This window comes from Equus quagga, chromosome 14 (genome assembly GCF_021613505.1).
Source record: "Equus quagga isolate Etosha38 chromosome 14, UCLA_HA_Equagga_1.0, whole genome shotgun sequence".
Lineage (NCBI taxonomy): Eukaryota > Metazoa > Chordata > Mammalia > Perissodactyla > Equidae > Equus > Equus quagga.
In genome coordinates this window covers 66885449-66900088 of record NC_060280.1, presented here as the reverse complement: position 1 = coordinate 66900088, position 14640 = coordinate 66885449, and the positions used below count along the sequence as shown (strand labels likewise).

Genomic DNA, 14640 nt, shown 5'->3' with positions numbered 1-14640 from the left:
GAATGGTATTTTTAAAGTGTTAAAATAGTTCCAGTTCAGAATACTATACTCAGTAACAGTAGCTAAAAAAAAAAATGCAAGCGAAATAAAAGATATTTCCAGCGAAATAAAATTTGGGAGACTCCACTGATAAAAGATACACCAAGACACACACACACACACGCACACATGCACACAGAGTCTCTCTAAAGGAAGTTCTTTGGGCAGAAGGAAAAAGACTCCAGATGGAAGCATGGCAAAGCAGGAAGCAATATTGAGAGAGTAAATATGTGGGAAATTTAAATGTCCAGGAAGTGTTAAGAGACACTGATTCAAGGCAAACTCTACTAAGTGAAGGGTGAATGTTGGAATCCCTAGGATAACTACTGAAAGAATAACAGAAGGGGTGAAATTGTATAATAAAAAATACTTTAATCCATAAGAAAGCAAGCAAGAAAATATAGAAAAATGAATAATGAAAAGATGGGGAAAAGAGCAGGAACAAATATTCCAATTACTGTAAGATAAAGAATGCTAGACTGGATTTAAGATAAAAAGTAACATGTATGTACTATCTACGAAAAAACATACTTTTTTTTTGAGGTGCACATCATAGAAACATACCTTAAATATAAGAACACAGAAAAGTTGAAAGTAAAAGGATGGAAAAAGTTCATGCAAACACTAACTAAAAGAGAGCTGATATAGGCATTTTAATATAAGACAAAGCATACTTAAGGGAAGCAAGTTGAAGTAGAGAGTGAATGGAATAATAAAAACAATTCTCATGTAGTAGTAATAATTCTAAATTTCTATGTACTCCAATTACATAGGCTAAATACATATACAACACAAATGAACAGAACTAAAAGGAAAAAAGAGAGATCCACAATCATAAGGGAAGACTTAAAATACTCCTCTTAGTATCTAAGAGAACAGGTAGATAAAAAAATATGAGCAGGGAGACAGAAGATTTGAAAACAATTACCAAACTTGACCTCACTGACATATATAGACTGTTATACCAACAATGCAGAATACACATTCATATCAAATGAAGGTGGTACATATTACTGGAATTTACCATAAACTACTCAATAAAGAAGGTCTCAACAAATGTCAGAAGTTGAAATCACAGAGTATGGTTTCTGACCACACTGGAATGAAGTTAGAAAGCAGTAACAGAAAGACAACTAGATAATCTTCCAATGTTTGAAAATCAGGCAACACACAAATAACTGATGAATCAAAGAAGAAATCACAAATGGGAAAAGCATGTATTTCGAAGTGAACAACAATGAATATACGACATATCAAAATTTGTGGAATGGAGCAAAAGCATCTGGTATGGACCAAATGTTTCTGTCCTCCCAAAATTCTCATGCTGAAGCCCTAATACCCAGTGTGGCTATATTTGGAGATGGGGCCTCTGAGGAAGTAATTAAGGTTGGATGAGCTCATAAGGATGGGATCCTGATCCAACAGGATTGGTGTCCTTATAAGAAGAGATACCAGAGAGCTTGCTGCCGTTCTTCTCTCTGTGTGTACACATATCAAAGAAGGGCCATGTGAGGACACAGGGAGAAGGCCATGCAAGCCTGCAAGCCAGTAAGAGATTCCTCACCAGAAACTGACTGTGCCGACAACCTAAGCTTGGATCATTCTTCTCAAGTGCACAAGGGACATTTCCAGTAGATGATATGTTAGGCCACAATTTAAGTCTCAATAGATTTAAAAAGACAGTTACCATACAAAGTATCTTCTCTGACCACAATGAAATGAAGTCAGAAATCAGTAACAAAAGTAAAACTGAAAATTCACAAAATTGTGGACATTAAACAATACACTTTAAACAACCAAGTGATTAAAGAAGAAATTAAAAAGAAAATTAGAAAATATTTAGAGGTGAATGAAAACAAAAACACAACATACCAAAACTTACAGGATGCAGCAAAAGCAGTGTTAAGGGGGAAAATTATGGTTAATGCTTATATTAGAAAACAAGAATCTCAAATCAACAACCCAACTTTACAACTTAAACAACTAGAAAAAGAACCAACTAAACTCAAAGCTAGCAAAAGGAAGGAAATAATAAAGATTAGAACAGAGATAAATGAAATAGAGTATAGGAAAAAAATAGAGAAAATCAGTGAAATCAAAAGTTGGTTCTTTGAAAAGATCAACAAAACTGACAAATTTTATCTACATGGACTAATAAAAAAGAGAGGAATCAAATTACTAAAATCAGAAATGTAAGTGGGGACATTACTAGCAATTCTACAGAAATAAAAAGGATTATAAGAGTACTATGAACAATTGTATGCCAAAAAATTAGATAACCTAGATGAAATGGACAAATTCCTAGAAACACAAAACTCACCAATACTAAATCACAAAAAAATGAATAAACCTGTAACTAGCAAGGAGATTGAATCAGAAGTCAAAAAATCTCCCAACAAAGAAAAGTCCTACACTTGACAGCTTCACTGGTGAATTCTACCAAACATTTCATGAAGAATTAATACCCATCCTTCTCAAACTTTTCCAAAAAATTGAAAAGGACTTTCAGGATTTTCCTAACTCATTTTATGAGACCAACACAACCACGATACAAAGCCAGACAAAGACATTACAAGAAAACTACAGAACAATATCCCTTATGAACATTGATGCTAAAAGTCTATAAACAAAATACAAGCAAAAAAAATTCAGTAGCCTATTAAAAGGATTAACACAATAGCCAAGTGGGATTCATACCTGAAATGCAATGATGGTTCAACATACAAAAATCGATCAATACACCACATCAACAAAATGAAGGAAAAAACCCACACTATCATCTCAACTGATGCAGAAGCAGCATTTGACAAAATTCAACACCCTTTCATGATAAAAACACTCAACAAAACAGAAATAGAAGGAAACCATCACAACATAACAAAGCCATATATGAAAACCCCCCAGCAAGTATCATACTCAATGGTGAAAGACTGAAAGCGTTTTCTGTAAGATCAGGAACAAGGCAAGGATGCCCACTTCCACCATTTCTATTCAACACAGTACTGGAAGTTCCAGCCAGATCAATTAGGCAAGAAAAAGAAATAAAAGGCATCCAAATTGGAAAGAAAGAAGTAAAATTATCTCCCTGTTTGCAGATAATACGATCTTCTATGTACAAAATCCTAAATACTCCACAAAAAAGCTGCTGGAATAAATTACTTCAGCAAAGTAGCAAGATACAAAGCCAACACACAAAAATCACTTGTATTTCTAAACAACGAACAATCTAGAAAGGAAATTTCAGAAACAATTCAATTTGCAATAGCATCAAAAAGAATAAAATACTCTTTAACTTAACCAAAGAGGTGAAAGACTTGTACAATGAAAACTACAAAACACTGCTGAAAGAAATTAAAGAAGATTTAAATAAATGGAATCACATCCTATGTTCATGATCGGAAGACTTAATATTATTAAAATGTCAATACTATCCAAAGCGGTTTACAGATTAAATGCAACCCTATCAAAATCCCAACGACGTTTTTTGCAGAAATATAAACCCTCGTATATGGTGAAATAGTTAATGTCAAGGGTGCCAAGACCAATCAGTGGGGAAAGGACAGTTGTTTCCACAAACGGTACTGGGAAAAATGGATATTCACACGCAAAAGAATGAAGTTGGATCCTTACCTAACACCATATAAAAAAATTAACTCAAAATGGATGAAGGACCTAAACATAAGATCTAAAACTAAATTATAAAATAAAACTCTTAGAAGAAAGCATACAACAAAAGATTCATGACATTGGATTTGGCAACAATTTCCTTGGATATGACACCAAAGCACAGGTAACAAAAGAACAAACAGACAAATTGGACTTCATGAAAATTTTAAAATATTGTGCATCAAAAGACACTATCCAAAGTAAAAGGGAAACCCACAGAATGGGGGAAAGTATTTGCAAATCATATAACCAGATAAAGGATTAAAATCCACAATATACAGAGAACTTTTAGAACTCAACAACAACAAAAACACAAAACTGATTAAAAAATGAGCAAAGACCTTTTAAAAAGACATTTCTCCAAAGAAGATAAATCAATGGCCAACAAGCACATGAAAAAATGCTCAACATCACTAATCATCAGAGAAATGCAACTCAAAACTACACTGAAATACATCTCACACCCATTAGGGTAGACAGCTACTATTAAAAAAAACAAAAAACCAGAAAATAACGAGGGTTAGCGAGGATTTGGAGAAATTGGAACCCTTATGCACTGTTGGTGGGGAATGTAAAATGGTGTAACTGCTGTGGCAAACAGTATGGTGGGGCCTCAAAAAATTAAAAATAGAATTCCCATACGATCCAACAATTCTACTTCTGGGTATATACCCAAAAGAATTAAAAGTAGGGTCTCAAAGAGATATTTGATCAGCCACATTCATAGCAGCCTCATTCACAATAGCTAAAATGTGGAAGCAACCCAAGTGTTCATCAACTGATAAATGGATGAGCAAAATGTGGTACACACAGATGATAGAGTGTTTTTCAGCCTTAAAAAGGAAGGAAGTTCTGCAATATGCTACAACATGGATCAACCTTGAGGACACTATGCTAAGTGAAATAAGCCAGTCACAAAAAGACAAATACCGTATGATTGTGCTTATATGAAGTCTTTAGAGGAGTCAAAATCACAAAGACAGATTGTGTAATGGTGGTTGTCAGGGACTGGAGGGAGGGGAGAAGGGGAGTTATTGTTTAATAGGGATAGAGTTACAGTTTTACGAGATGAAAAGTGTTATGGGGATGGATGGTGGTGATGGCAGCACAATGTGAATGTATTTAATACCACTGAACTGTACATTGACAAATGGGTAAGATGGTAAATTTCATGTTATGTGTATTCCACTACAAAAAAAGCAGATACCTAAGAATTAAAATTTAAAAATTATAAGAATTAAGAATTTTCTTAAAAAATCAACAAAACCAAAACTGCTTCTTTGAGAAGATTAATAAAATTGACGACCCCACCAAGACTGATCTATGTACATGTACACAAAGAATGGAAAGAAATCGTCCAAAAGATAAAATATGAAAATTTTTACATGAAGCAAATACAGACCAATTTTTATTCTCTTCTTTGTTCTCCTGTGGGTTTTATTTAATTATTTAATTTATTTATTATTTATTTTTTTTCCCTTTTTCTCCCCAAAGGCCCCCGGGTACATAGTCGTATATTCTTAGTTGTGGGTCTTTCTAGCTGTGGCATGTGGGATGCCGCCTCAGCATGGCTTGATGAGCGGTGCCATGTTCGTGCCCTGGATTTGAACCAGCGAAACCCTGGGGGCCGCAGCAGAGCTCATGAACTTAACCACTCGGCCATGGGGCAAGCCCCAACCTGTGGGTTTTCTAAATTTTCTATAAGTAAGCTGTCTTAAAGTACCAACTGCACGGTATGAAATACAACTTTTAGTAAACTCACCTGGCAGCCAGAGAATAAATGGCATTGGCCGATGCTGAAGGTTTGATTTTGGGGTGCTCACATTCTGGACCGGCTAATGGGCTGCTATTCATATTCTGGAAAGAAAAGTCTTGAAAAAGTACCTTCTTAACACAATTAAGTATCTCCTCTTACTTATTTAACCTATTCAAAATAACAAGAACGATAATATAGACAGAGACCTCACTCTCAATGTCATCCTTAGGGGTTGTTACATCTAACAAAAGCATAGTTGCTTTTCAAGCTCTGAAGAAAGCTCAAATGTAAGGATTACGCAGACAGATCTAAAAAGAGCCAAGGAAATGAGGTTTGTTTGTTAGTTTTAATTCTAGAAAGATTTGAGGAAATTGGCTATCTACACAAATACCTTTTCTAGCTTTCAAATTCTATACATCTTTCTACATTATGTCACCAGAAAGTCAAACCTAATCCACTCTCACTACTTAAACTGCCCATCACATAGATGCCACTGAAATCTAAGTTACCCTCTCGTTTCCCAAGCAATCAAGGAATAGGCAGTTCATTTAAGGGCACAGCATTCTTCAACCTCACCCTTTCAGTTCCACCTTTTTCTTTGATTTCCAACTACCTACTGGCCAATTCTCCCTTCAATGGCTTATCTCAAATTCAACATGTCCCTAGTTAGCCAGGTTCAAAACCTCAGGCGTGCGTGCGTGCGTGTGTGATTTCTCATCCTTTTTCCCGCTCAGTGATTGCTTTCAAGCCTTACTGGGTCTTTGTTTCATGCTCTCTAAAGGCTCCACCCAATCTGGCTGCCCCTTCTTCTCACAGACAATGATTCTCCCTTTTGCTTACCTAGCACCAGCTATACTAAACTCCTTTGCTATTCCTCAAATAGACTCTCCCAAATTCGCTTGTTTTCCCTTCATCCTGGAATGGTCTTCCCCTAGAATCAGCAGAGCTCACTCTCCCTGTTGCTCCAGGTTTTGCTCAAAATTGTACCTCATCCCTTCAGTTACCTCCTACCTCAATTCCAGCTGTCTCTACATCCCTTTTTTATGCTATTTTTCTCCACAGCACTCATCAGTGTCCAACATCCTATATGTTTTATTAATTAATTAATTTCCTGTCTTTCCTCCACTAGAATGTAAACTTTGTGAGGCAAGATTTTTTGTTGAGTGCATAAGTAAACTAATAAAAGAAAGAATGTACCTCTCCCACCCCAAGTTCTGGACCCTTTACCTCATGGACCACTAATCTGTCCTTTTCCAATCTACTCTTTCATCAATTCATTCTGCATACTACTACTAGATTCATCTCTTTATTTTTAATTTTTATTGTTTTGAGGAAGATAAGCCCTGAGCTAACACCTGCTGCCAATCCTTCTCTTTTTGCTGAGGAAGACTGGCCCTGAGCTAACATTCGTGCCCATTTTCCTCTACTTTATATGTGGGACGCCTACCACAGCATGGCTTGACAAGCAATGCGTAGCTCCACACCCAGGATCCAAACTGGGAAGCCTGGACTGCTGAAGCAGAAGGTGTGAACTTAACCGCTGTGCCACCAGGCCAGTCCAAGATTTCTCTCTTCTTTTTTTTTTAAAGATTTTTTTTTATTCTTCCTTTTTCTCCCAAAGCCCCCGGTACATAATTTTGTATTTTTAGTTTTGAGTCCTTCTAGTTGTGGCATGTGGGATGCTGCTTCAGCGTGGCCTGATGAGCAGTACCATGTCCGCACCCAGGATTCGAACCGGTGAAACCCTGGGCCGCCGTAGCGGAGCGTGCAAACTTAACCACTTGGCCACGGGGCCAGCCCCCAAGATTCATATCTTTAAACCATCATTCTGGTCACGTCATTCTACTAATTTAAAGCCTTCAAATGCTCCTGATTTCCTACCAAATAAATTCAAATTCTTTTGGGAGGGGATATTCAAGGCCCTGTAATCTTAGTACTAATGCTTCTTTCTAGCCCTTTTTCCTACTCTGACATGCAACATTTCTGCTCTACTCAAACTACTTCTTGTTATACAATAGACCTTAAGCATTTCTGTCATTGTAGCTCTGATCCACCTTAAAACTGTATCTACTTTGGAAAGAATATTTCAAATTCAGGTGCCACTCTTTCCATAAAGCCCTCATGACTGTTCTATCCGGAAAGAATCTCTCCTTTCTCTAAAACTTCAGTGTTTTCTATTTATACTACTCACGGTATATACACACACACACACACATATTTACTATAGTACTTACAAAAATGCCTTATCCAGTTATTAATATACACTTCTTGAGGGTAGGGACTGTTATATTATCTCTGAATCATGTATAAAATCTACCACAAAACTTCGACCCATCAAATGCCGTCCACAAATATTTTTTTAATAGGCTAAATAATTTCAAAATCAGGACTCACCATGGAGGTATCCAGACTGAACGTGCTTCCGAGCCTGGACACATCTGTTCTGGGTTCCATTTGTGAGGGCAACGAAAATGGAAGTGAATGTCGGTTGGTTAACTCTCTCCCCGTCCAGGGGTCACCAGTGTTTGGGGCAACTACTGGTACTTTGGGGACTGGCCGAGGCAGCCATGATTCCCCAAGGCGGCTAGAGGGGACAGGGGGAAGTTTGTCTCTGGACGGACAGTCGCCTGGTGTACAAGGCAAGGGGCGTCTCTGAGGCCGGGTTTCTGCTCCAACAGAATATGGCCGGTCTGGAGGGGGTGGTGGTGGAAGATCTCGCAGTGTGGGAGGTATTGGTAATGGTTTGTCCTTATGCAGGGAGCCAGAAGCAGCCTGTGGAAGCATGATGGAAACAAACCAGTCAAAACTCACTAATCCACAACAAAGAATCAGAAAACTGTAGAAATGGGTAATGCTTTACTTTAGAAGCAGTTCCAAGACCAGAAGCACTTGAAGGAATAGACACTCGTTGCTGCAGAAGGTCAAGTCGTGGTGGCACTGGAGGAAGGGAAGCTTGTGGGGCCACAGAGAACGGAGAAGGAGGTCGTTCCACCTAATAGAAATGAAATTTCCTAATAGGTTATTCTTGTTCGGGGGAGCGGCATCTTTCAACTCCTCCTAAAGGCGCAGATAGCAAGCATTATCGACACTAACTACCAACGGGTCAGACTTTGGCCTTGGGGAGCACTTCCTGAATTATTTTTGTGTCACCATAAGAGGGCACTCTCAATCACAGAAATACCACAAAAGCGATAAGCAAAATGTATCTTAGAAACGGCTGTGCCACAATAAGCTTCCCAGCTTACAATTTTAAAGAAATATTACAATTTCCCACCTCACCTTCAGAGAAAGAAAAAAATCTTTTGAACTCGTATAAAAAGAAAGGGGTAGACATTAACTTCTCAACAGATCACCCGGGAAAATAATGTTTAAGGTCGCAGAACAATGAAAGAGATCAAAGATGATAAGTTCTCTGTGGGTTATTATAATAAAAAGAAAAAAATTTTAAGAGAAAAATGATCAATAATATCACTAAAAAGCATATTGAGTCTTCTGAAGAAAAGTTATTCCAATTCAGTAACAAAAGGAATTAGCATTTTCTGTCAATTTGTGTTCTAAAAAATGAGGTGCCAAATCAGAAGAAACAATACATGCATAATCTTTTCCACTTCCTGGCCTACAGCGGGGTGATGAATATCTGATAAGCTTGTCCCACTAAGCGATATACAGCAATTCACATAAAATGCTACTTTGCACCTGCATTCTCTAACAGGGAGCAATACAGATGGAATATAGGCAAATAGGCATTACAAGCACTTACGTGAGATGACAGAAAACAATCAACCCTACACTTAGTCCTGTCATTAATGCTGGGTGGTGCATGAGGGTGAAGAAAGCTCTCATCATTAGCTACTTGCTTTTACTCATGCTTAAGAAAATGGGCTCCATGTCAACAGAGTACGAGCAACAGAGCACGAGCAGCTAAACACCTCAAGAGTTAAGAAAGTGAAAAGTTATTAGTCTAGGTAATTCTCACTTCATCATCAATTGCTAGTCAGTCACTGTATCCTGGTGATTTTCCATAAAAGAATCTCATATCTCCACCTTCCTTTTCATTCTACTTATCAACCTCAGGTCTGATTTATAAAAACTACCTTCCAGGGTCTCTCCCAACTTCTAGTTTCTTATCTCACCAAATCCATTTGCTCACCATTACCACCTTAGTCATCCTCAAATATGTACTCATACCTCAAAAACTATCCATCGGGAACTCTTACTTTTCCACAACCCGTTCCAGAATTCCTACCTCCTTGACTTTGTTCAAATTGTTTCCCTTGAAAGGGCCTCTCTACCTATTTTGATCCCTCCCACCAGCCACCTCTCTTGCTCATTCCTGAAGTGCAGAGTTGGGCTAATCATATTCCTCAATTCATGGCTCAACATCATAGCCAATGACCACAACGTTCTTTTACCTCAACATATAATAAACAAGAACATTTCCAAGACCCAAGGGACACAGATACCCATACAGAAAGGGTTCATTGCATAGCTAGCCCAGTGAAGGAAAAGACACTCGGAGCATGCAAACAAACCGAAACACTCTTAAATTTTCAGGGACTCAAGGATAAGGAAAATATCCTAAAAGCTTCTGGGGATAGAGGGAGAGGGGGCACCAAACAGCAAAAATACACTAGAAACTACAAGTCAAGTGAAGCCATAACAATTTAGAGTTTAATTTTTTCCATGTAGAATTCTATAACTAGTCAGTTTGAGGATTGAATAAAGACGTTTTTTTTGCTTGAGGAAGATAATCCTGAGCTAACATCTGTGTCAGTCTTCCTCAACTTTATACATTGGTTGCCACCAAAGTGTAGCTGTCGAGTGGTCTAGGTCCATGCCTGGGATCCAAACTCATGAACCTGGGCCGCTGAAGCGGAACATACTGAACTCAACCACTGTGCCACGGAGCCAGCCCTGAATAAAGACATTTTAAGATACCAAATGTCTCAAAAATTTTACCTCTCACCTTTTCACAGAAAGCTATTTATCTTTTTTTTTTTTTGGAGAGGAAGATTGGCCCTGAGCTAACACCTGTGCCAATCTTCCTTTATCTCATATGTGAAATGCCACCACAGTATGGCTTGATGAGTGGTGTGTAGGTCCGCACTCGGGATCCGAACCCATGAACCCCAGGCCCCTGAAGCAGAGTGCATGAACTTAATAACCACTATGCCACCAAGCCCATCTGACAAAAAGCTATTTTGAGGACATACTCCACCCAAACATGGAAGTAAAACAAGAAAGAGGAAAACATGGGGGCCAAGAAATAGGCACTCCAACACAGAGGAGGCAATGAAGTCCCATGAGACGGCAAGGGGAGACCTCAGGATGATGGGGAATGCAGCACACCCAGAGAATAACCAGTCCAGGCTAGAGCCAAAACATGGAAGACTCCTATATATTAGTACACTATATTATATACTATCTCCTATATTAATAGAATTTACTTCATAGAAAATTACACTGAGAGATGTCTGACAGCATGGTAAGACTTAGTGCTAGGTACAAACGGAAAACTAAGGAAACAAAACTAAAGCAATTATCTCAGGAAAAGCAAAAGGTTGTATAAGAAAGCAAAAATAATTATAGTACAGTATATTACTTGGCACAGTAGAGAGCAAAGTCATTTAAATACTGAATACTGATTTAGCCAAAAAACATGCAAACAGCCATAGTGGGAAGATACGGAGTAGGAAGGAGGGAGATAATAAAAGACCTAAATCCTTCTCTCCAACACCTGAAGTGAACAGATAACTAACACTGAAGTATCAGGAGAAAGCAGTATAAGCATATGGTAAGAGACAGTTCTCAGAACTGAAAAACCTAAATGGGGCACAGAGAGGAGCTGGAGTGGGCGGAGGCAGGGAACCAACATTTCTGTAAGCCTTTTATCAATTCTTTTAAATTAAAAAAAATTCATGTGCATTTATCACTTGGGTTTTTCAAAAAGTAAATTCACTATATTAAAAACAAATCAAAATTAAACAAACAACAAACAACAGCTACCAGGAAGTGACAAAACAGGCACTCTCATAGTCTCATATACCTCTGGAAGTGATTTTAGGAAAAAAAATTGGGAATAAATTTTAATATCTGTCCAAAAGAAGTTAAATATTTCTATTCAAACATCTTATTCATACTTTACACAAACTATAAGGTAGAAAGAACAATAAAACACCCACGAAGTACCTACCATTCAGCTAAGAAATGAAATGCCACAGTCTCTGTGAAATTCTCACCTACCCTTCCCCTAATTACATCCTTCTGCTCTGTCAGAGAGTTTAAATGTACATACTCTTTCATCCAGCAGTTCCACTACTTAGAAATTTACCCTACAGATAGACTTGCAAAAGAACACCAAGATGTCTAAGCCTGGAAACAATATGAATGTCCATTAAGAAGAGACTAAATAAATTACAGAGCTGCCAAGTGACAACACATGAAGCTGTTTTTTTTTCTCTATTTGAATTTTTACAGTGTACATTTATTACTTTTATTTAAACGGGTAAATTTACTATCATTCATATAGATCAGCTATGGAAAAAAGTGTTCATTTTCTTCTTTCCTCTAAATCCTATAGCACTTAACAATTTAAACAATATACACTGTCTTGCCTCCTGTTAAATAGCATTTCACCTGCATATATTCTCTTCTCAAATAAAACTGCTAGCTTCTTGCAGGTCTTTGTCTTAGGTGTCTTATCCCATATAACACTCAACACAGAGCTACTTACCTAGCACAATAAACTCTGCAAAATTACTGTGTTAATTGTAAAAAATTCAAATATTCTCTAAAATTAAAGTCCTCTAAACTCGTATCCTCAGAAATAAAAGTGAGTAACTTGGTGTGTAGTCATCCAACTTCTCCCCTATGCATGTTAAAAAAATTCTTTACAACCAATTTTTTTCTTTTTGAAGAAATAAGGTGATACTATACACAGTATATAGCTTTTTAACCTTAATATACATTAGATAGCTTTCCACTTAAGTATATGTAAACTGAACTCATTTTGCAGAGCATTCCATTATATGGACCGTAGTAGGCAAAACTATGATCCCTCTCTCCCCTCACAAGATGTTCACGCCTTAAAACCCATAATCTGTGAATATGTTACCTGACTTGGCAGGAGGAACTTCGCTAATGTGATTAAGAGTATGGACCTTGAGACAGGGAATTATCCTGGATTATCCAGTGGGCCCAATCTAATCACACTGAATCCTTAAAAACAGAGAACCTCAGAGAGATAAGATTGAAGGAGGAAAGGAGTCCAGGAGCCAAAGAATGTGGTTGGCCCACAGAAGCTGGGAATATCGTCAGCTGAAAACCAGCAAACAAACAGGGATCTTAATCCTACAACCGGCAGGGAACTAAATTCTGCCAAACCCAAACGAGTCAGAAAACAGATCCTCCCTTACAGCCTCCAGAAAGGAATACAGACCTGCTGACCCCGATTTCACCTGATGGGATATGGATTGGACTTGTGACCTACAGAACTCGAGAGGGTAAGTCTGTGTTGTTTTAAGCTGTTAAATTTGTAGTAATTTGTTATGGCAGCAATAGAATACTCACACATGAACGGACCATAATTTCTTATGATGGACACGTGGGTTGTTTCTAATTTTTTATAATTACAAGTAATGCTGTAAGCATAACAAAATCTATATCCTTCGTGTTTGTCTGAGTATTTCTTTAGGATAAACTCCTAGAAATGGAAATACTAATTCAAACTGTGAACATTCTGATGTCAAATTTTCCTCCAAAAAGATGGAACTAATCTGTACCCACATCAACACTGAATGTGCCTGTTTCTCCAAAAAGAGTATTACTTGTCTATAAAATTTCATTAAAAAGGATATTTTAATTTCAAATAAATACATATATGAATAATGACTTCTTTATCTTAATATTCAGCTTCCCTAATATTCCAGGAGTTTCCAGTAAATTTTCATGAATGAAATTTATGGTAAGAATATAAAACTGCTATAGAGGCCAAATGAAACTCTTAAAAAGGACCAAAGAACCTGTTATAAGGGGCCAAGACTACTGTCAACTTCAAAAAGCCAAAAGCGTACCACTCAAATACTCCAGTCTTCCTGAACTATCCATTATTGATATAGCATAGATAAATTTATCAATTCCTGTTTTAAAGCGTTTTCAATTCCCAGTCAAATATTCAAAGTAATTACTATGTATTCAATTTTGAGTAGCTAATTACAAATGAGACATAGGTCTGACCTTCTAGAAACATAATATAATGGGAAATACTTTTTTTTGGTCCTCCCCAAAGCTCCAGTACATAGTTGTATATCCTAGTTGTCTTCTATGTGGGACGCTGCCTCAACATGGCTTGACAAGTGGTGCCAGGTCCGTGCCTGGGATACAAACCAGTGAACCCAAGGCCGCCAAAGCGGAGCACGCAAACTTAACCACTACACCACTAGGCCAGCCTCGTAATGGGAAATACTTGTAATAAAATATTACAAAGGGCTGGCCCCGTGGCCGAGTGGTTAAGTTCATGTGTTCTGCTTCAGCAGCACAGGGTTTCGCTGGTTCAGATCCTGGGCGCCACCACGGCACCATTCGTCAGGCCACGTTGAGGCAGCGTCCCACATGCCACAACTAGAAGGACCTGCAACTAAGATATACAACTACGTACCGGGGGGATCTGAGGAGATACAGCAGAAAAAAAAAAATATTACAAAGTGATAAGTTCTATGGCAGACACAATCACAGTGTCCCAGAAACACCTGGCCAGACCTAGACCACATACATGTTTGTAGACGGGTATGAGCTGGGGAAGGGGGAAGCACGGTATAATCTGGAAAGGTTTCCTAGAAAATGAAAACTGAGCTAAATCACATAGAAATTATCAGGATAAAAGGAAACTTTTAGTGGTTCAGCCTTGCTACACCACAAAATATAATATATAAAAAATGAAAGGATTATCAGGGCAAAGTAATTATCAGGATAAAATAATGAGAAATCATCAGAGTGAGAGGCCAAGGAATGAGGTGGTCAGGTTCGCACGTAGATCAATGACTCTGGCAGCAGGGAGAACAGATGAGGATGAGAGCCTGAATCAGGCAGGGGCACTGAGAACAGAGTGGGGGAGATACACTGGATACAATCATTTAAGAGAGAAAATCCATTCTTTCAATATTTATTGAGTACCTACTAGG

General features: G+C 37.9%; 1 protein-coding gene across 3 annotated transcripts in view; it reads right to left on the bottom strand.

Annotated features, from left to right (window-relative positions):
* The window catches only part of CBL (Cbl proto-oncogene), an 80676-nt gene that overhangs the window by 10931 nt on the left and 55105 nt on the right, over positions 1-14640 (bottom strand). For 2 of the 3 annotated variants that reach the window (XM_046685267.1, XM_046685270.1), the window contains 3 exons: positions 8322-8453; positions 7856-8233; positions 5468-5562 (listed from right to left, as the gene is read on the bottom strand). In XM_046685267.1, coding sequence (XP_046541223.1) covers positions 5468-5562; positions 7856-8233; positions 8322-8453 — 605 coding nt within the window. The remainder of the gene's footprint in view (positions 1-5467; positions 5563-7855; positions 8234-8321; positions 8454-14640) is intronic. The other variant, XM_046685269.1, reaches the window with a different exon arrangement.